The sequence below is a fragment of the Eulemur rufifrons genome, chromosome 7 (assembly GCF_041146395.1).
Source record: "Eulemur rufifrons isolate Redbay chromosome 7, OSU_ERuf_1, whole genome shotgun sequence".
Taxonomy (NCBI): domain Eukaryota; kingdom Metazoa; phylum Chordata; class Mammalia; order Primates; family Lemuridae; genus Eulemur; species Eulemur rufifrons.
In genome coordinates this window covers 228649219-228672291 of record NC_090989.1, presented here as the reverse complement: position 1 = coordinate 228672291, position 23073 = coordinate 228649219, and the positions used below count along the sequence as shown (strand labels likewise).

At 42.4% G+C, this 23073-nt stretch overlaps 1 protein-coding gene and 1 long non-coding RNA gene across 4 annotated transcripts in view; one reads left to right on the top strand and one right to left on the bottom strand.

The window, feature by feature from the left end:
• Window positions 1–23073, top strand: part of LOC138387257 (uncharacterized) — a 98077-nt gene that overhangs the window by 9225 nt on the left and 65779 nt on the right. For both annotated transcript variants that reach the window (XR_011233930.1, XR_011233929.1), the window contains exon 2: window positions 19697–19758. This is a non-coding gene — a long non-coding RNA (uncharacterized lncRNA). The remainder of the gene's footprint in view (window positions 1–19696; window positions 19759–23073) is intronic.
• PDCD1LG2 (programmed cell death 1 ligand 2) overlaps window positions 1–23073 on the bottom strand; it is a 44400-nt gene that overhangs the window by 18370 nt on the left and 2957 nt on the right. For both annotated transcript variants that reach the window (XM_069474191.1, XM_069474190.1), the window contains exons 2-3: window positions 18099–18404; window positions 4814–5086 (exon numbers count right to left, since the gene is read on the bottom strand). In XM_069474191.1, the coding sequence (XP_069330292.1) occupies window positions 4814–5086; window positions 18099–18404 (579 nt within the window). The remainder of the gene's footprint in view (window positions 1–4813; window positions 5087–18098; window positions 18405–23073) is intronic.

Genomic DNA, 23073 nt, shown 5'->3' with positions numbered 1-23073 from the left:
TTTTGTTTATTCATCAACTTCTGGAGAAGCCTGTGGTGGTTCGCAGCAGTCAGCAGGTCAATTTATGAGAATGAGTAGAAAGGGAACAGTCATAAGACAACTTAAAAATGCCTTTGAGAAATAGAAGCAAGGAACCCATGAGAGGATGTGTGACTTCGGTTATTTTGTACTGGCATTTGTGCCACAAACCGAGACATTATTTGGCTGCTCTGGTCTGCCTGTCCACACAGTCTGGCGGCTGGGATGATGGGACTGGATTATCTAAGACCAAGTCTTCAACCTACCAATCTGACATTTATGGAGCTCTAACTAGGGGCAAAGCACTCTGCTTTTGCTTTAGTCTGAATATAAAGAAGACTTGTGTGAACAATAAAAAACACATGGAAAATAAAACAGCAGTAAAAGAGAAAAGACAGTCATAGTCACAAGGCAAACAAACAAATGGTGCAGGTAATAGATCTTAAGAGACGAGATGAGAGAAAGACCCTTTTGTACTCTGGAGTTATCTGAGCTGCCCTGGAGAGAGGATGGGCTTGGAGCTGGGGAATAATGACATTTTCGTGGGAAAAAAACTGAGCAAAAAAAGGCATGGAGGTGGGAAAGGTGCAAGGACGTTCAGAGAGCACGTGGTGAGGAAGGGGCGCTGCATGGAGCAGAGGACCCATGTCAGGTAATAGTAGGATGAGTACAAAGCTGGCAAGGATGGGGAAAACCAGGCTGAGAATCTCTAGCTGTGCAAAGATGTCTCCATCTCCCTGCTGGCTGCTTTTTTGTTGTTGTTGTTGAGACAGAGTCTTGCTCTTTTGCCCTGGCTAGAGTGCCGTGGCGTCAGCCTAGCTCACAGCAACCTCAAACTCCTGGGTTTAAGCAATCCTCCTGCCTCAGCCTCCCGAGTAGCTGGGACTACAGGCATGTGCCACCATGCCCGGTTAATTTTTTTCTATATATATTTTTAGCTGTCCAAATCATTTCTTTCTATTTTTGGTAGAGACGGGGTCTCGCTCTTGCTCAGGTTGGTCTTGAACTCCTGAACTCAAACAATCCACCCACCTCCCAGAGTGCTAGGATTACAGGCGTGAGCCACAGCGCCCAGCCTCTGCTGGCTGCTTTTATGGGTGATACCCTAGGAGATCGTGATCTCTGATGAAGACTCCATAGGCCCTTCCCATGGTTGTTGTCTATCTAATCAGTCATGTTGGCTCCCATGGGGAGAGAGGCCAGTTTATTGTTAACTTCTCACAGTATAAAGACTTCCAGAGCAATGGTCAGTCTACCCTTGCACTCTTCCACCATGCAGGAAAAAATGGTGACTTGATCAGTGGCGCAAAAGGTGGACTCTCGTTATCTCTAAATTCATCTTACAGAGAACCTTATTTCCCTGCAGAGGTTCTCATGTAAGTGTCCTTCTAGAAAACTACATTTCATCCAAAGCACTGGCCTACACTTAACCAGGCATGAAATTCCACATAACAAAGGACAGTTGAGTAAACAATTCTAGGGGGAAAAATTCCTGTGGGTTTTTTAATTTAAGCCTCTAAAGCGTTAGTATGAATTAGTTATAGCACATTTTTCATGGGATGACAAATCTGGTGGTCTTAACTGTGATATAAAGAGAGGTAGATGGTGTTAAAAGATCAACTTGCCTAATTCATTTTTTCACCCAAAGTTGGCCCTAAAATTGATGTCTTTCTTATGTCTTTGTTTCTGTCAAGCTTCTCAGCATGTCTCCTCTCTTTAAGTACCTACTTCATCATGATAATTTAGTTAGAAAGAATCTGAGCTAACTTTAGTGTTGGAATTGGGTAGTGAAGTGTAGTTAGATGGGGAAGTGGGAGGAGGGCAGGGATGACAATGCATCTAGCGGCCTCTGAAAATTTTATCCAAGGGGAATTTTTTTTTTCCAAAAGAAAATACTAGGAAAGTAATGATGAGATGGGTATATATTTAGTCACCTTAAAGTTCTCAAAGTTTGGTCTGTGGATCAGTGCTAAACCATGAAAAAGTTTTTTGTTTTAATTTGGATAGAGTAGATATCTCTGACGCCCCAACTCAGATCCTGTCTGCGTCTGCCCAACCCCTGTTTTAGCCTTGGCTGAATGTGGCTGGTGGTGATGGTGCTGTGTGGGGTCTAACTCCCCATTGACGATCTCACTTCTAGTATGTTCTGCTTCTGTGCCAGGGCTCCCCCAGTGCTGAAGGTTGGCCCCTATCACCATTACTTCCAATTGCCCACTTACAGAATTTTTCCTTCTCATCTGCGTGAATTTAGGCTCTACTGGATCAAAGGTCTGGCTTTCTATGGGGAATTCTCCTCCCAGGGATACTGTACTTGTCCTAATGTATCTAAAGTTATAGCTACTGCCTGATCACTTTGAACTCTTCACACTGGCAGACCAGTGGGCAAAGAAATGAGTTACCATACTGGTGGAGTTATTAATCTTGATTACTGTGAAGATCTTGAATGCTGCCATATAATGGAGGCAAGGAAGAATATATCTGAACACAGGGATCCACTGATTCACTGGTGGTTTCTACTTCCACATCCTGTGATAATGAAAAGATATTTGCAGCAACTCTAGTCTTAAGGGCAAGGTGACCAAGAGGTCAGGTCTCTTAGGGTTGAAAGTCTGGGTCACCCTATCAGGCAAAGAAACTATTCCATCTGGAGTGCTAGGTGACAGAAATATAGAATGTGTGGTGGATGAGAGAAATGACAAATAGCAATTGTGGCTTGGGATTGATGGCAGCAGTGAGAACTGCAGCTTGTTCCACAAACTCTTCTTTTGTAGAGATTGTGACTGCCTCCCAGCTGGAAGGCTCAGTGACAGAGCGGACTTAATGTAGGGCATGAGTGGAGGTGAGCGGTGTAGGGGGGACTGTGCATTCCTGCCTCACTCCCTCTCAGCCTCAGCTCTGATTTCAGCCAGCTAGGGTAGAAGTCTGGGTGGGCTTCCACTCACTTCAACGTTAGCAATTCACCTCAGGTGGCTACTTTGCTTTCTGCCCCAGGACTTTTCTGATGATACAGATGCTGTGGGAGCTCACTCAGCCCCCACACATGCCTAGCTCAGGGCAGAAGGGAGTTTACACTCCTGGGGACAACTGTCAACCAATGAGGGTGAAAGCAGATGGACAAGTCCTTCCACCTGAAGTTCTTTGAGTAAACATCTTAGGATGCATCTATAGACTTCTCAGGTGGTCCTTGAATATCTGAGTTCCTGTTGTCCACACCAACGACTTTGATAATACACCTTCATATTTGCTTGCCTTTCTTTCCTGTCTTAAACTCTTAAATCTCTCATTTCTGCCCCCTGGGTCACTACCTAAATACCTAGATGTTACACAAGCTCTTATCATAGGTTCTGTCTTGCCTAACTAAGCAAAGGGCAAAACGTGAAATACAATAACATAGTAAATTGTCCATAAAGCCAAATCTAATCAGTACGAGAAACTATTCTTTATTTTGTAGTTATGTCCTTTCTTGGTTGGATAGGTAAAATAATGGCTTCTCTCAAAAATGTTCATGTCCCAGACCTAATCCCCAGAACCTGTGAATATGTTATCTTACATGGCAAAGGGATTTTTGCAAATGTATACATTAAGAACCTTGAGACAGGAAGATCATCCTGAAATATCCAGGGCAGAAGTGTACTTCATGTAATCACAAAAGTCCTTAAAAGGTGGAAAAGAGAAGCAAAAAAATTAGAGAAAGAGATGTTGTGACAGAAGCAGAGGGCTGAGTGATGGGGTTGCTGGCTCTGAAGGTAGAGGAAGGGTCCATGAGCCAAGGAATGCAGGTGGCCTCTAGCAGCTGGAAAAGACAAGAAAATGGAATCTCCCCTAGAGCCTCTGCAATCCTGCTGACACCTTGATTTGAGTCGAGTGAAACCCATGTTTGGTCTTCTGACCTCCGTAAGTATAAGATAATAAACTTGTGTAGTCCTAAACTGTGAAGTTTGCGGTAATTTGTATAGGAGCGATAGGAAACTTCCACACTTGGTGATAAAATTACCTGTCTCTTATGAAAGGATACCAGATGTTAGTTGTTCTTACTTAGCAAAATAAATGTTCTTACTTGGCAAATAAAAAGTTGTTAGTCTCCCAAGATTGTTTGAAATTTTGCTGGTGTATGAAGTTCAGAAGTATGGGATCCCTTCCAAAAAGATCCAGCATAGCCAGTTAAGGCTCTGAAGGATTTTGAAACTTTCTTGGAAATACCCTATAACCAGCTGACAGGAAGTGAAGCCAGCAGAATAATATTCATCCTGCTGACTCATGATACCGTGCATGAGTCACAGTGATTAGCTACTGGCCTGGATATTTTCTATTTTCTCTACAGATCCATTCTCTACACTTCAACACTCTACTCTGAGCCCTGAGAGGTTGACTTTTATGGAATACCTCAGTGGCCCTCTTATTCTCTGACTTCCAGCTGGTTCCGCCAAAGGGAGGCTCCAGCAGGAGGTTGGAGGTTGGAGGAGAATGAGTTTGGGGTGTCCATTTACATAACTTCTGCCATGTGAAGTTGCTGCAGGTGACAGCCTCCCTCTTCTGGAGGCCACAGCTCCTGTACAGTAGGGCTTTTCCTACAGCTGCCTTCTCCTGGCCCCAGTAACCTCTCCAGCAGTGGTCACTGCTCTCCCAACATTGAAGCCCCAGTGTCCTGCACTGTCCTTTGCAGTTTCTCTAAATGCTGATCACACCTTCATAAACACTCCTTTTATTATGCTCTCCTCAAGTTACTCATTTTGATTGCGCTGTTTCTTGCTTGAACCCTTACTGAAAGATGTAGGAAGTGGAGGGCAGCTCTTACTTTCAGGGTCAGTGATGATGGCTGAAGTAAGCTCCTTCACGTTAGTGTTCCAGAACACACAGCTGAAGTTTCTTCCAGGGTGGGGCTTTAGGCGCAGAGCACTGGTGACCTGGTAGAGGCCTTCAGGGGTCCTGATGTGGCTGGTGTTGGCAGGAACACTGACGTTTGGCCAGGACACTTCTGCCAGGGGATAACCTCTAGCCTGGCAGGTGAGCTTCACCTCATCTGTCCCTTGGATGTTTAGGATGCTAGTGTTTATTGTTTTGTAGGAAGCTGGACAATAGAAGAAGAAAGAGAGATAAGTCTTTCTTTTCTGATTCCTGTAGAGCTCTGTACTTAATGCCATGTCCCTGGTATCATGCTATTTTACATGCATTGAATTATTTAATTCTTACAATACAACAAAGATGGCATTGTTTATATTTTCAATTTTGTTGGGGGTAACTAAAGGTAGAGAGGTTGAGTATTTCGCTCAGGTTCACAGAACTTATAACTGGTACAGCCAATATTTGAACACTGGAAGTCTGATTATGGATCTCAGCAGTGGTCTAAGCTACCACACTTGGTGGCTTCTTATAGTGTTTTTAGTTATCTCACAATCGAGGGCTGGGAAGAAGATGGATAAATAAAATCACTGGATAACCTCCATATCTCACTTTATTCTGTGCTTTTTCAAACATCTTTAGTTGAAATTTTACTTTCCACTTCCTTCTTTCCTCTGTTCTCTTTGAGACTAGGAGGAGAAAAAATAAAGACCTATATGATGTCTATAAACAGTCAAGAGTTGGCTATATTTATTATGTATTTATCCTCAACACACACACACACACACACACACACACAAACATACACAGTTCATGCACACACGTGCTTCTTTGCAGTATGTGCTGAGTAAATTAGCTATGTCTCCTTGCCCTCTAGAGATCTAAAATATACAAGAGTGTACGGCCAATTTGGAAAACAATATAGAGGTTCCTCAAAAAACTAAAAATAGTATTACCACATGATTCAGCAATCCTGCTTCTGGGTGTATATCCAAAGGAATTGAAAATAGAATGTAGAAGAGATATCTGCCCTCCCATGTTCATTTCAGGATTATTTATAATAGCCAAGATATGGAATCAACCTAAGTGTCCATCAGTGGATGAACAGATAAAGAAAATATGGCATATATTTACAACGGAATATGCAGCCTTAAAAAAGAAGGAAATTTTGTCATTCATGACAACATGGATTGGAGGATATTATGCTAAATGAAATAAGCCAGGCACAAAGGACAAATACTATTGTATATGACCTCACCTATATGTGGAATCTAAAAACGTCATCTCATAGAAACAGAAGATAAAGGTAGTTAGCACAGGCTGGAGGTGGGGAGGATGAGGAAAGGGAAGATGTTGATCAAAGGGTACAAATTCTCAGCTAGACAGGAGGAATAAGTTTTAGTGACCTATTGCACTGCATGATGACTCCACAGTTAATAATAATGTATTGTATATTTCAAAATTGCTATAAGTCTAGATTTTTCTCGCCACAAAAAAATAACCTGGTGAGGTGATAGATAATTAATTAACATTAATTAGCTTGATTGATTCTTTCTATAATGTATACGTAGATCAAAACATCACAGTGTATCCTATAAATATATACAATTATTTGTCAATTAAAAAAAATAAATTAAAACATTAAAATAAAATGAAAAAATAAAAACCCTAACGAAAGTTTAAAAATAAATAAGACAAGGGCGATATTGAGAGGGACAAGAAGACACAAGGACAAACTGCCCAATGATCTTAGATAATAGCCAAAACTAAATAAATAAATAAATATTAACACCGTATGCAGTTACCCGGGAGTGTGGAAAGTAACCTGTTGATTTTTGACAAGGCAAAGAAGGAATGAGCACTGGCTTTCATTAGGTGGGGAATACCCCTTTAAGAAGTAGAATTTCAATAAAATCTTTGAAGTAAAGGTAATCTTGAAGTAAAGGCACAGGCACAATTTAATTTTTCTTAAAGTTTTGGGAGTACAATTGGGCACAAACTTTGTGAAAAGCCATTTCACGTGAAAATATTATAACAACCATGTGGAAAATATCTAATATGCACGGTTCGTTTATTGTTTTCTATGTGTTGAGCTTTGTGCCATGTGCTTTTACATGCTGTGGAGGAGGAAGGATTGTTCGTGCCCCTCTCCACAATTTTTGCCCCTCTGTCCACGTCCTTTGTTGTGTGTCTCTGTGTTATAAGTTGACGGTTTGATTAGTTATAGCCAGACACTCACTGGATCAGGGTTTGCTACAGAGCAGGGTAACTGCATATCGACCAACACCTGTGGACACTTTGGCCCTCCCCTGAAGTCCTTGTCTCCTCCGTGTGGTAAGCATACCCCGGCTGGGCCTGCTGGTGTGTCCCAAAAAGCTCTGACGTCTTTCCAGCTCATGGTATTCCAGCTTCTGCCTGTGACGGGGCGGGTGGGGCAGATTTTCTTATCCATGAGGTGGAATGGATGAATGAGTTTAGGATCTAATCTGCAAAGCCCAGCTCCCAGATTAAGATGATGGAGCAAGAAACAAGAGGCCTCCCATTCTAAATCACATTCTCAGCTACACTATCAGAGAAACACCAAAGGGAAAGGGGGAAATCATGAGCTCATCCAGCTATTAATTTAAAACACGGTGTTCATTTCCCATTTGGCTACTGATTCTTGTGCATATAGCTACTTAGTCAAGGAATCAGAAAGGTCTGAAACCTGTAAGTGGCTCTAAAACCTGACCGCAGCCCCTTAATATACATACATACTGTATGTAATACTTTATCTCATTTAAACCACAAAAAGACTCTATGAAGGAGGTAAAATTCATATTCCTAATTTGTAAATAGGGAAACAGCAGGGATCTGGGGTGGATGGCGGTCTTGAACTCGTGCTCTTTGTGTTACAGTATTCTGCACTCTGCACTAGAATCACCGTGAGAAGATGATTCTCTATGTAACTGCAGACATCTGGGGATGGAGCAGCATAAACAGGAAGAAGAACATGTTACCCTGGGGGGCTTAGGAGCACCCAGAACCAGTAGATGAGGAGAATCAGGTTCTGAGCAGCCTACTGAAGACTTGATCTGGTTAGACCAACCAATCTTCCTGAAGCCAAATTTTGGCCTATCTCTAGCAATTAAACAGCATCTGAGGTGTGCATTTTGAATACCCACTTTATCTCTTATTTATTTATACTTATTTTCCCTTGGTTCAATGTCCTCTTATACTCATTTCATTCTATCATATTGTAGATTTTTTTCTGCAAGCTCTCAGGTCTTTGGGGGAAAAAAGTAGAATAAATGGATTCATAGGAGCAGTGTGCTGTGGGTGAGAGCTCAGGACAAGAAGCTGACCTTGGTGTCCTGGTTGAGAGATGAGCTCAGAGGTACTAGGGCCAGGAATCGGGAGCTTGGCGGAGCCTTAGACTTGGGATGCATAAATGAGGGAGCAGAGGGGAGGGAGAGATCTTCAGCTAAAAGAATCAGCAAAGTTTGGGGAAGGGACAGGAGCCCACATCCTACGTTTTTGCAACATCAAAAATGCCTCCACAGCCTCTGTCTCATTCTGGAAGTGGCTGAAAAGGCATCGCTTCCCGTAATGGGGAAGCTGGACTGAGGGTGATATTCTTAAGAAAAGATGAGAAAATTTCAGAATGTCAGTGGTGGAAATAATTTAAGTCATCTAACTGCTCAATGACAAATAGTTTCGATAGCAATTCTGCTAAATAACTATTTTGATGAATGTTCCACATGCACTTGAAAATAATGTGCCTTCTGCAGTTGTTGGGTGTAAGTTTTTTTTTTTTTTTTGCCTATTCAAGTTTTTATTTTTATACATTTTTTTGTATTAAAAAAAAAAGCATATTTACCACAAATTACAAAGGACTGAAGCAGGACTAGAATAATGAGTCACTGCAGCCTGGAAAGCAGATATGCTCAAAAATATTAATGTTACAATACAAGCTCGTTCAAGTATTTTACATTTTTTTGTCCTTTGAAATGTGATGTCCTAGCACAAGGTAAAGATAACATACTACAAGCTTAAGGTGGAACCTTCTCCACAAAGCCAGATGACAAGTTTTCTTCTCCAGGGAGAAATGGGCTGTAAGTTCTTATCTTCTATGCCATCAACTTGGCCGAAAGAAGAGAGGGTCGGGGCTGGGGAAAGTCCCGGGACGTTTCCACACAGGAGATATTTTGGGGTCCCATTCAGGAGGGTGCCATATGACCCAGATCACTCTACCCAGGCATTTGGCAAAAAACCCTCACCCTCCTAACTAGTCGTCTTCCTTACCCCCCTCCTCCCCACTTCCAGGGCCTTCTGAGCAGGTTACTTTCTTTTATAATAAACATCAATTGTCAGGAAAAGGGCAAAAAAGAGCTACAATAGAACAAAACAAAAATGTTTAACAACTTTGACATGGGGGCTCATACCCCTACCTAAGCCCCAGGCGTCCGGGCTGCGGTAGGGCCAGATGTCCCTTCCCTACTAGTGCACATTTGCTCCCAGGCACAGGAGAGGGCAAAAGAGAAACCTGCCTCTCAACAGGGCTGAGGAACACAGACCTTCTGATGTTTGATGCCCAAAGGTTGTGTTGGCGTGGACCAGCCTTGGAAGGCTGTTGCTTTGTGTCGCCAGTCTGAGATCCCCATGGGAGGATGGTGGGTGTGAAGTGGCTAGCCCTGATGGCCCCTGCCACTCCTGGCATGCTTGTCACAGAAAATCAGTCCTAAATTCAAGTGTCTTCAGAAAGTGAAGATGTAAACTACTCTTTGCAACATTAACTCCTAACATATTACAAAAATAAAAGTACCCCCCGCCGCCCACCCGGCAGCCTATGTTGAGATGAAGTCCTCACCTCCCTGTCCCAGAAGGGCTTCCTCTTTCAGGGTTGTCTGTGGAGAGGATGGTGGCCCCTGGCCTGCGGGTAAACTTTAGATAAGAACAGCCTTTCCCCACAGCCCAAGGCTTCCCTGTGCCCCCAAACCCAGCAGAGGACAAACACTGAGGTTTCTGTGGTGCTGGATGCAGTACAGGGCTGAGTGACCTGAGGGAAAGAAAGTGGGAAGGAAGGGGAGGAGGAGGCGGTCCTGGAGCCCAGGGTCTGGTATGACATGGGGCAGGTACCAGCCTGGGTAGAGAAAGGCCTCAGAACCCACCGTCATAGCCGAGACCAGATTCTCATCATTGGCTCGGGACGAATGGGTCACAGGAACTTACGTGCTTCCCACATGCTACTTACTGGGAGAGCACAGGTGGGGAAAGGGCACAAGCTGAAAGCGATGCAGTGCCCACGGTGGGGGCTAAGTCCTCATCAGCCTGGGATACTGTCTCCTACTCCCAACCTTTGGGCCTAACAGAGGAACCAGTTGAAAAGGATGCCAAAGAAATTTCAGTCATTGAGCAATGAGACCACAGACTTCTCCGTGTTGCCCAGTTCCCCCTGAGAGTGGGCATGCAGTTATGCCCATTCCCGACACACACCCTGGTCTGTGCAGGTCACTCCTTCACCACACTCCTTAGCTTCTGTTGACAGCAGGCTCCAGCCATCCCACTGTCATTCACAGCCCAACCCACGCACTCAGTGGCTGAAGAAGAGAAGTCAAGTACACTCTGTGTCTGCATATACCTTCCTGCCACACGGCTTCACTGACTGGTAGGATCCCACAGCCCCCCCCAACGCCGCCTCATCCCTGGTTCCCAGGCAGGGTCAGCTATAGAGTGGGCAGAGATAGATGGCTTACAGAGGGGGGATGCAAGATGAGGAGACCCCTCCAAACCCTAGGAGGAGAATGTCACCTTTCTCCACCTTTTAAGACAGACAAAGCCTGCTTGAGGCCTCAGAGATTTTTCAGGACAACACAAGAAACATTTGCAAGCCTCAGCTGCCAGCTGTACACCTTCCCCTCTGGGGTGGGGGAGACGTTCAAGCTCAGGAAAAGTGTGTTCCAGATGCAGGTTGACTCTGTTCTCCAACAGTTTGAAGCAAACTTGGCCTTGGGGTTCCAAGGGTAGGAAAAAGAGTGTCACGGCAGGATGGGGCCTGGCATGACACAGCAGCAAGCAGAGCAAGGACAAGACAGTTGGCAGCATGTACAGACACAGGATATCAGCTTCACAAGACACAACAGCAGGGATATTTTGGGCACAGCTCTGATACGAGCCACCCCCAACTCTCTTGCCTCCAGGCAGGAGGTACTGTATACGCAACTCAGTCCAGAGTAAGATTCTAGGGAGTCCAAGCCCAGGCACATGCTGAGAAGGTGGGAGCTCTTCAGGTTGACTCCACTCAGGAAAACAGGAATTTGGGTATTTTAAATTCCTGCTCCACAATAAGGCAACTTTAAAAAAAAAATATTTCCAAGAACAAAACAAAAATTGCAAAGAGAGGGGAAAGACATCACTTTCTGTGGATTGAAGGTTTTCTGACTTTTTTTTTTTTTTTTTTTGGTCTTTTATGGTCAATTTTGTCTTTTTTTCCCCCCTATTTCCCAAGGATGGAAAGGTCAGAGAAAAATAAAACAAATCACCTTTCAATAGTCTTTTCTGGTATGAGCAGCATCTCTCTGGGCTGGAGAGTAAAGGCTGTGGGGAGTAGGGAGTGGGGAGAGGCTGAAATCTTTCCCCAACTCCCACTTTTAGACCCTTTGGTTTCCTTCTCCCAAAAGGTGGCAGGAGGGCCTGGTGGGGACAGCAGGGAGAGAACACGGTGATGACAAACCCCAGATGACCAAGGGGCTGGTGCTCCTGGGGCTGGGAGCACCGCTGGAGCCTCCCATGGGGCAGTCCTGGGCAGTGGGGCCCACAGGGCCTTCTTGTGGGCTGCATAGTTGGCTTGAGGGGGAACAGGAGGAGGCTGTGTGTGGGGACCAGGGCTGTAGCCTGCCAGCTGCCAGCAGGGCTACAGAGTCATTTTGGTAATGCAGACGAACTATCAATAATTTAAAACTTGATATCTATCTATCTATCTATCTATCTATATATATAGATAGATATAAAAAATTTCTCCCCTTTCCCTTCCCCCCTAGAAGAAGCTGGGAGATGAAGAGTCATGGGGGAAGGGCATATGTGGCAGCTCCTGCCCGCGGGTACCTCCAATAGCCCAAATGGTACACACACACTGCTACTCAGCACAAAGGCCCATCCTAGTAATTCCAGGCCTGTCACTTCTGTCCCCTCTTCCGGGACTGGGCACCCCCATGGACTCTTGTCCACTCCACCTCTTTTCTGCCTCAAACCCCAGAGCTAAGGAGCTTTTCACTTTCCCATGTGGGTGTAAGTTCTATATACCATACGTCAATTAGGTCAAGATGGCTAATTGTGTTGTTCAAATCTTCTGTTTTCTTATTTAATTGTTTTTTCTACAGTTACAATAGAGATGAGTTGAAATCTCAGGTATGATTGTGGATTTGTCTATTTCTCCTTCTAAGTCTGCCAATTTTTGTTTTATATTTTGGAGCTATGTTATTAGACGCAGACACATTTAGAATTGCTATGCCTTCCTGTAGAACCGACCCTTTTATCATTATGAAATGTCTGTTTTTATCTTTAGTATTATCTATCTTCTGATATTAATAACTTGCTAGATAACTAACTTTTGTTTAAGTACATCTAGAAATGGAAACTCCTACTTCCTTCAGAAGCAATCTTTGCCATGATTATATAATAAGTAAGTTAAACTTTCATTGGAAAGATTTTCTTCATGCCAAGCCAAATTTTACCTTTTTGTAACTTCGACCCATTGGTACTTTTCTAGTCTAGTAAAACAACACATGGTAAGCATAGTAGTTAAAAACATAGGCTTTAAAATCTGAAAGGTTTGACTAGGCTTCAGCCAGGGGTTAGTTACATGACCTCTCAACCCCTCAATCTTCTCATTTATAAAATGGATACAGTAATACTTACCCATAACAACGCGTTAGAATGAATAAATGAGGTAGGTACCCAGGACATAGTAATGTTAGCAATTATTAGCTCTTCCGTATTACAAGAAACCTTTAGGTATTTGAAGATAACTGGAAAGACCCCATATAGTCTTTTCAACCCTAATAAAACATGCCTATACTTCCTTTAACTGTATTTCACAGGACATAGTCTTCAGACCCATTTCCGGATATCGGTCTTTGGGTACACTTTATTTTTGCCAAGTTCTTAAAAAACGATACTGTAACACAACCTATATTCCAGATATTATCTAAACAGCACAAATTACAGTGTGACTAATTACTTCCTATGAAGTGAGCATACTTTGGGGCAAACCAAGGGTTTTAATGCAGCCTAAGGTCATGAGATCAATTTTGTTAAATGTATCATCTGCTGCCCAGCTAGGCTGGCTAAACCCTTACAACCTGAATAACAGACACCTTAGCGTGTGGAGATTGTCTCCAGGTTGCTGTTAATCACCCTTTTTTGGCCCTGGCTTAGTCTGTTACAGATCCAGTCAACTGTGCTATTTTTTTTTTTTTATTTCATCTTATTATGGGGGATACAGAATTTCAGGTTAGATACGTTGCCCATGTACCGCCTGTCCCCCCAAGTCGAAGCTCCAGGCGTGTCCGTTCCCCAGACAGTGCGTGTTGCACCCATCATGCAAAACTGTGCTATTTATTATTCATCCCACATTTTACCACCTTATGCATGAAGTGTGTGCTTTGTGGGTCCTGGGTCTGTTTGCCAGGATCCATCAATCACTTTTTCTTCTCTGCTCTGTATTGCAGGAAGGCAGACTCCTGCAGACTGTGCATCCTAGGCTCTTGACAGCCAATAGGAAGCAGGAGAGGAAGACTGGAGGGTGGATGGGAGAGAGAAGAAAGGGTATTTCTCCCCATGCTCTGTGCTTTGATGGCCTCTCCAGCAGCAGATGAATCTCTTCCCTGGCTCCAGCTACCAACGGACAGGCCGACTGGGTTCCAGTGAGTGCCAAGGGACTCTAAACCCCTGGGCTTCATTAACCCTGCCTTCTCCTTTTCTGTCTAGCCTGGCTGTATTAGCAGCTTCTCCTACTTCTAATCGCTGATTTGCTTCCCTGGTTGGCTCCTCAGTCTCTCTCATTAAAAGAATTACTATTTTCTGCTTTAGATTTCCACAGGTTTAAATGGTTTCTGTTTCCCTGGTTGACTTTGGCTGCCTGATAGATATGTTATGGGCAATGCTATTATATCATTTCTAAGATAAGATAAGCTGTATACACAGGATTATCTGCTTTATAATTACAATGACAGCAAATAATGTGAAGGAATGTAGTTTTACATGCCTTGGTCTTAGAGAATACATGCAGATTTCTACTAATCACTAAACCAAATCTTTTAGGGCTTCCAATTCATTTGTTAAACTGCTTGGAGGGCAATATCAGGTTAAAGAGTTTGTAATTCACAGCTTTTCCCTCTTTGAAATTCAGTGGGTGAGGGAAAGACGGGAATATCAGTAAATGCTTTTAGCAAATGTTTTCCCTGGGCCTGGAGGCTTAAATGTATGGTCATCTTTTCAGTCCTGCCTTTCTCCTCTTCGACTGTTTTCCTCTCTGTGCGCTTGGTCTTCCTCTTCTTAGGGTGAAGGCCATTGTAATGGAAGTCCTGCTGCCACCTTCCTCCACTTGCTAAGTGGCATTTTTGTCTATCTTGGGCTTTCTTGTTGATTGGTAGTACTTCCGGCAGCTTCAGCCCATTCATGTGTTGGCTCCCGCCTTCCCTATCTCCTGCCCAGGCCTCCAGGATGGTTTGGCTGCTCTCGTGTTCTTCTTCTTAGGGTTGGCTCTGTGACCCTGTCTGGAATCCTTTGCACAGACCAGTTCTCAACCCCAGCTCCTCTGCAAGACCCTTCCAGGGGTGGGGAGCCTGCGGTCTTAAGGCCACATGTGGCCTTTTAGGTCCTTAAGTGTGGCCTTTTAACTGAGTCCAAATTTTACAGAACAAATCCTCTTATTAAAAGGGGTGCATCAGAGAAAAATGAAGCTTTTCTTGCCTTCTTTGGTGCTTAAAATAGAACAATCTTGAAATCAGAAGGCCACAGGTTCCCCGCCCCTGCACGGTGGGCCTGGGCTCTCTGGACCTCCGTTCCTCACGCTCCCTGCCCTTCCTCAGTCCAACTGCTCCCTGTCCCGGAGCTGCACCCTGGCTTTTCAGAAACCACGGCCCTTTATTACTGTCTCTTCCAGACTCTCTAGCCATTCCACCTAGTCTTTTTTCTACCTTTTTGAAATCAACTTTCTTTTCACTATATTTAATACAAATTGCTGCCCAGACATCAAAGAAGGTATATAAACATATTTTCTAGGTTTATGCTACAGATCAGGCATTTTAAGATAAAAGCATGTCCTTCCTCTAATCCTACTCCATTTATGGGGACCTTCACTGGGCCCCAAATCTATCCTGCTTTCTTTAGAGACCCCAGACCAGGGTAGGCTACTCTTAGGTGGTATTCTTCAACTTTTTTTTCTTGTATCTCTTCTAAAAGAATTATGATGCAGTATGCACCTCTTCACATATTCACATATTAAAGTTTCATTTTGTTTTGTTTTGTTTTTGAGACAGTCTCATTCTCTTGCCCAGGTGAGTGCTGTGACATCATCATAGCTCACAGCAACCTCAAATTCCTGGGTTCAAGCGATCCTCCTGCTTCAGCCTCCTAAGTAGCTGGGACTACAGGCATGCACCACCATGGCTGGCTAATTTTTTCTATTTTTAGTAGAGATGGGGTCCCTCTCTTGCTCAGGCTGTTCTCGAACTCTTGAGCTGAGCTTCAAGCTATTTTCCCGCCTCAGCCTCCCAGACTGTCACATATATTAATTTGATTCTTAGAATTCTTCATAAATTTCTACACTGGAAAAATAGATAGTGTTTAGCATCTTATAAATATTTATGTTTTTAGTGAAACAATTATTTCATTCTTACATATGTATCCAATGGCATCTAAATGTCAAAGTGTCTTTTATGGATCTTAAAGTCAACTGAATTTTTAAAAAGGTGTTTTCTATACACACCAAATTCCATTGAAAATTACATATGAAAATTCTGGTTTAATGGTCAGCGCTTTACATTGTTTCTTTTTATTCCTGGAACCTCACTTCCCATTTCACTTTCCCTACAGAATTTTATTGTAATGCAACATAATTTTCTTTGGCAGCTCCTTTTTTCATTGTCCTTACATGTCTTTACAACAATAAAACATTTATAGCTATTGAAATTAATTTTTTTTCTTGTTACTATGAGGCTTTAAGGGTTCAAAGTTTTCTTTTGCATTGAGATCTAATCTCTGTTAACAGCAAATATTTGATCAAAATGTAAAACATTATGAATATTGATAATTATTAAACATAAAAGATAAAAAACTACTGGAAATGTGTCTCTTAATGAGATGGATAGGGTTCTCTTTTACAAATTGTTCATGAATCTGAGGATGCATATGACATGGTTGGAATGACTCTATAGGGTAGAATTCAGCATCAATTCTATTTCCATTTTTTGTGGGTTTTTTTTGTAGTTAAAAGGGCTAAAGAATCGTGTTCATATGAGTCAATCAGTGGGAGTGGAAGCAGTTTTGTTATAGCAATGTCATTTCATTTGAATGATGATTTATGTGGCAAAAAATCACTCATTTTTGATTATCAGCTGGTGACTCTACTAGGGTCTCCTTCAATTTTGTTGAAAGCAGAAAATTTGATCCTTCATATTTGCAAAAGGATTTGTTAGTCATGACAGTTCCATAAGGGGTCAATGTTTCTGATCACTCTTTTGTTTAGCACTGTGGAGGTTTTTACACCTTGGGGCAACTGACTATATTCATGGTCAGTGAGAGGTCAGCTTTTTATGAAGTGGGAGAAAGCAATAGTAAAAGAGGAAGTATATTAGGGGAACCCCAAGAGCCTTGCCTAGCAAGTGCATTCTCAGGCTCGCCAGTTTTGGGAAGGGGTACTTGGGGAAGATGAGGATCTAGAAACTCATTTCCTAAAACTGCCTGTGCCCAGACATCCCTTAGACAGTGGTCCCCAACCTTGTTGGCACTAGGAACCATTTTCATGGAATTTTTCCACGGATGGGTGGGTGGAGAGGATGGTTTCAGGATGATTCAAGAGCATTACATTTATTGTGCACTTTATTTCTATTATTATCACACTGTAATATATAATGAAATAACTATACAACTCACCCTAGGTTGGGGACCCCTGCCTTGGAAAGTCTTTGTGATTTCCATATATCCCAGTTTGATGACCGTTACTTTAAGGAGCAAATCCCTTACACCTGACAAATCCCTGGTCTGGGTGAGGAAGTGGGCAGGCTGCCTTCCCAGGAATGAGAGGCAGTCCTCAGCCTGAGAGAAAGTGTGGGATGGCTGGCCCCCCGTGCAGCATTCAGAGAGAGAGATCAATAAATACAGGGGTGGTGATCTAGGGGTGCAGATACATGAGTACATTAGGGGATCCTGAGAATATACAGCCTTCTTTCCTTAAGTGAATTGAACTCAGACTAACTTCAGTGTTCTAGAGTTTCTCCCAGCTGATGCTTGGATGTAGGAAATGTAATGAAGACAGAAAACAGTTGCATTTAGGCTAATGGTTTTCACTGATGGTTGAGGTGTGAGGACTTGAGCTGTGCTTCCCAAACTTTTAACTTTTTATGAACTAGAGTAAGAAATCAAATTTTATACCATGACCCAACACACATGTGCACGTGTGCACACACACACCACACACACACACTCCCCTCTGGAACAAGAGTTTTACAAAACAACACTTACCCCTACTGTGTGATATCCTCTGATCTATTCTATTTGATTCATTCATTTTTTGGGGAAAAAACATCCATCTGGTTGCTACTCATTAGACTGATGTTTTAATCCATTAATGAATTGCAAACCATGGTTTAGAAAACTCTGGACTAGAGAAATAAACTACTGAAAAAGAATAGCTTAATAATCAAGTAAGAGATGTTCTGTGGGAGAACTGTGAACTAAGCAAAGCTTATCTTTAGTAACTTCTCATCTTTCAGGGACTCATGTTCCTGGCTTCCTCTAGCCCCATTTTATTCCTCCAACTCCTACCCCTTATTGACCTTTACTTCAGCTGATTTATACTCAGATGTCAAAAAACATTTCTAAGCAGGTACTTTTGCTTTTTCTGAAATAGGTTTGTATCCTTAGAACCATCGTCCCAGCTTTTGCTTGAGCAACTCTTAGTGAGTTTCTGTTACTGCAGCTAATGCAGGTTCTGTGTTGGACAGATGCCTCTGTGGATTCTAGTCCTGGAAACCACTCACCTCTGACTTTCAGAGTCAGGTACTTGTAGTCCCAGGAGACCCCATAGATGATCACGCAGCGGTACTGCCCTTCGTCCCTCACTTGGACTTGAGGGATGTGGAATAAGGCCTTCCCCAGGGGCAGCTGCTCCTCCAGCAAAGCGGCTCTTTCAGCAGGCAAGGATGTATCATTTTCCACCTTTTGCAAAGTGGCTTTTATTGCTTCAAGTTTCACATGACCTCCAGTGTCAAAATCACACTCCAGGGTCACATTGCTGCCGTAGTCTACTATGTACAACTCCTTGGGGACTGTCACTGTAAATAAAGCTGAAAAGAAAGACATTTTGCCATTGTCTGCCTTTACTTTACATTCCAGTTCTTCCAAAGTGGGAGTTGAGACCTATCCCATCCCCAGTTTCCAGGAGATGCCTCTTAGTATCTGGGCATTCCCTTGGGATCCTTCCTCTCCTTTACCCCATCTGCCTGGACGAGAGTGAATGCTGGACCTGCTGCTCTGAGATCGTTCTCACCACTAAACACTCCCACCTCTGCAGCTGACACCCTCCTGCGTCTCCCCAGGCCCCCCAGCAAGAGCTTCCGGTGGACAGCACTACTTGCTCTCAGGAACCCCTCCCACCTCCTCCCAACAGCCCTGCGTTCACTCCAGATCATCCCTCACGTGACAACAAAGTGTCTCCTATGACTGCCCTGCCATCAAGATCTGAGCCCCTTTTACTTAATTGCCTTCACATCCTATTATATGGTTCATTTTCTTCAATCCATATGGACCAATTTATATCTTTCCTTGCCAGATATCACTTTCTCTCACCAGCTACAGTAATAATAACAACTACTATTTGTTGAGTTCTTACTATGTGTTAGACACTCTGCTAATATGTTATCTCATTTTGTCTTCCCAGGAAGCCAGTGAGGTAGGCAATACTGCTATCCTCTTTTTAAAAAATGAAACTGAGGCACAGAAAGGTTAGGCAACTTGCCCAAGATTGCACAGCCAGGATCAGACCAGGTATTTTTAAGTGCCCAATGCTGTTAACCATCACATCATATAAGCCCCCTGTAGATATCAAAGGGAAAGGAAAAATGGAACTGATATTTAACGTATACCTACTATGTGCCATGCCAGGCACTGAGCTAGCCACCCATTTAATACTGAAAATATGATCATGAGCTATGTATTGTCAGTATGGTTTTATAGTTGAGGAAACTGGCTCAAAGAAGTTCACTTCAGGACATACAGTTAGTAAACTTAAAATTCGGAGCTAGTCAGATGTTTGACTTCAAAATCTGTCATTTCCACTCAAACAGTATTTCCCAAACTGTCAGGCACATACCACCAGAAGTATGTAAGATGATTTTAAATGGGGAAGAATCAAGGCTTACAGGAAGTTGTTCAGAGAGGAATTTATTCCCTTTTTAATTCTATTTCAATCCCTCAATTACATATAATTTGCAACTAGACTCCCACACCTCTAACACTGGCTATTTTTCCTTTTAATAAAATAGGAAGCTTCTAGGGAGATAATAATACCTGCATAGAATTTGATAACACTGCTTTATTTGCATTGCATTTATTTTGGTTCCTATCCTCTGTTTACCAGGACAAGTGATATCGATTTTCCATCTACCACAGGGCTATCCTGCTTTGTTGAAAAAATCAAACGTGAGTTGATTTTTTAAATCAGTTAAATTATTTAAATCAGTTTTATTATTCTATAAAAAATAATAGCATAAGGAATGGCCAAACATGGCAAAAGTAGGGAAGATGGTGTTTGCATGAATAAAGCATGAGAAACTGTACAAAATTGTTATTTCCATCATTAATGAATAAGAATTCATTATAATGGAAGTATGGAAAGATCTTGAAGTAGTTTCCAAATCATCACAGAAGATTAGATTAAACTATGTTCAGTAGGCCTTGCTTCATTTATTCATTAATTTATTCAATCAAATCATCCCTTCAACAAATATTTAGGGGCTGCCTCCAAGCACTAGTTAGTTATTCAAGAGGTTGTTTCAGTATAAAACATGGTATTGGAAGAGCACAGGATTTAGTGACAGATGAGCCTGGGTTCAAATCCTGACTGTGTTAAGATTAGGAGTCCTTTGACTCTGAACCTGTCGTTTAACCTCTGTGAGTCTCAGCCTCTGTCTGTAAAATAAGGCTGACAGCTGTCTCTCAGTATTGCGGTGAATACTGGATGAGGTGGTGGATGTGAAGTGCTTAGCTTTGCAGGTAGTGGGCACTCAGCACATGTTAGTTCCTTTCTTTTGTACCGTGTTTTAATGCTTGGGAAAGGGGTCATTCATATATGGAATGTGTGGCCATCCTTTATTAGCCAGGAAGGACAGTCCATTCCCTGAACAGATTTCACAATATGAGTAACTTTTTTCTGCTACTTGAATGGTTCATGTTGCAATTCTCTTCTGATTCAAGTTTTTCTTCCCACTAACCTGCAAGTCTTTGAAGTCAATGACCGGGTTGAGTGTGCTTTGATATCTCCAGTACCTAGCGCATACTAAGTTTCAGTTAAGAGTTTGGCAAATAAATGACAGGAAGAGAGAGGCAGAGAGAGAAAGAAAGGATGAGCTTGATCATACTGACTTCTGTTTTCCTTTCATCAAACTGTGGCTTGCCTGAGATAACGCAATTTGGCTTTCTTATTAAGAATTGCCACATGACACGCTTGATAATGACACGCACAAACTTGAGATTTATCAGAAATGACTGACAAGTGTGTATCTGGCCTCCACCCCTCTTTTAACCACTGGTAGAACATTCCTGTGCCTTTCTACGGAGATCTATGGTACCGAGAGGAGTTCACATAAGCCCAGCATTCTTTTGTGCAGGATAGGAGCGGGAGCAGGGCTGTAAGGGAGTACTTCTGCAAAAACAATGCTAATCACGCCTGCACTTGCTGGGCCAGGTTGAGAAGACCCTGACATAATACTTGTGAAACTGGATTTTCTACATGATTCCATCTTTCAGAATCTGCTGTACACTTGTGATAACTCACACCTCAGGGTCTCCATCATGGGACCTTCTTAAGGGTAGATCCCTTTATGATGAAAACCATCTCTAAATGCTTGAGTTATTAAGTCTGTTATGCCTAAGACAGAGTCACCTGATACCAAATCTACCCTTCCCTGGAAGAAAATCTATTCATTCGTTCATCAAAAATGCATTAATCACTTTGTGCCAAGTTCAAGAACTTACTGCTTTCACACTGAGAAAACTTGTGGAAAAAAAAGAAAGAATTTACTACTATTCATCCTTTTCTCATAATACTTCTTTTATTACACATGATAAAACAGCAAACAGGGAAGGAAATGGGGTTTGCAAGGAAGGTTAGTTGCTGAGTCTGAGCGAAAACAATAATTAAATAAAAGACTTTGGGTAGAGACGCTGTTGACTCTTTAGCAAATTTATTTACCACACCATGCTTTCTTCTCATGAAAGAGGGAACGCCTGTAACTTCCTCTGGAATTCCCCTTAGCATACAGCAGAACTCCCCTCTTTAATGCCTGGGCCTTTGATAAAAGTCCATTTTCTGCTTGTTTTTCCTCTTTGCCTTGTTCAAAGAAGGTTCTAGGGGTGGTAAGCATAAAAGCATGCTACCTCTCAGACAGGTGATATTTTCTGGCTAATATTGATAAGAGAAAGGAGCAGTTAGCAAACATGAGTCATGTATCTGAGTAGCTCAGAATAACTAGAAGATTCATTGTTGTTTGGTCTAATTTTGCCCCAGTTAAAGCTTCTAAGACATGCAGAGCTTTGAGCTTGATTACTCCATATAAATCAAGGGTTTTAGGAAATGCAAAACACTTTTGAAATCCTAAAACATTCTTAGTTGTTGTAAATTACAGAGGAAATCAAAACGCTCTTGCAGACAATTCTGTGCAAATTCACTAAACAGAGGGCCTCAATCTTGGTTGACATTGGAATCACCTGGGAGGCAAAAATACTAATGCCCAGATCCCACTTTGGATCTGGTAAAATTAAATTATTTGCGGGGTGAGGCTAGCAACAACTAAAAAAAAATTTTCCTGGGAGCTTCTAATGTGCAGACAGTATTGAGAACCATTGGTTAGACAAATAAACATCTGCACTTGCAAACATCTTTTACCATCTTGCCAAAGTGTTGTCCTCAGCTTCACCTGGGAGCTAGGTAGAAATGCAGAATCTCAGGCCTGCCCCAGACCTAGAGAATCAGATCTGCATTTTAACAAGGTCAGAGTGATTTGCATGCACATTAGTGTTTGAGAAGCAGATTTATAATACTGGCCTACCCTTGGACTATTGTTGGGAAGTAGAGTAATAGTTAACATTTCTGAAACACTTACAATAAGTCAGACACTGGGCCAACCCTTATATTAATGCTCTTTTAATGCTCTCAACAACTCTGCAAGGTAGGAGTTACTATCTACATTTTACAGATGGGGAAACTGAGGCTTAAAGAAGTAACACAACCTGACCAAGGTCAAAGAGTGGCAGCTCATGGAATTAGAATTCAATTCATCTCTCTGGCCTCAATGCACATTCATCTTTGTGCTGCTAAGTAGAGTTCTACAGATATGACTATATATCAACTGGCATGTGTACGCTATATCCATTAAGATAAACTTTTTTTTAGCTTAATGCTAAGTAAAAGACATTTGTTTTCTATTTCATGTGCCACATGGTTATTAAGTTAAGCTAGGTTATTAAGTTAACCTAGCTTTGAACACCCGAAGTTATCAGACAAAGGAGAAAATTGGAAAGTTCCCAAACTACAAAATGATGCAGACAAAACAGGTTTTCCCTTCATTTGGGGCCCTTAACGAAACTAAAGGGCAAAAGACTTGACAAAAACATAAAAAACTAGTACATGCAGGACCTCTAGCCAGATTAAAGCAGCTAACTTGAGTAATGCTGGAGCCCTTTTGAAGTTCTCAGGGGAATTTTGCATTTGACATCAATGAGAATCAGCACCTGTGA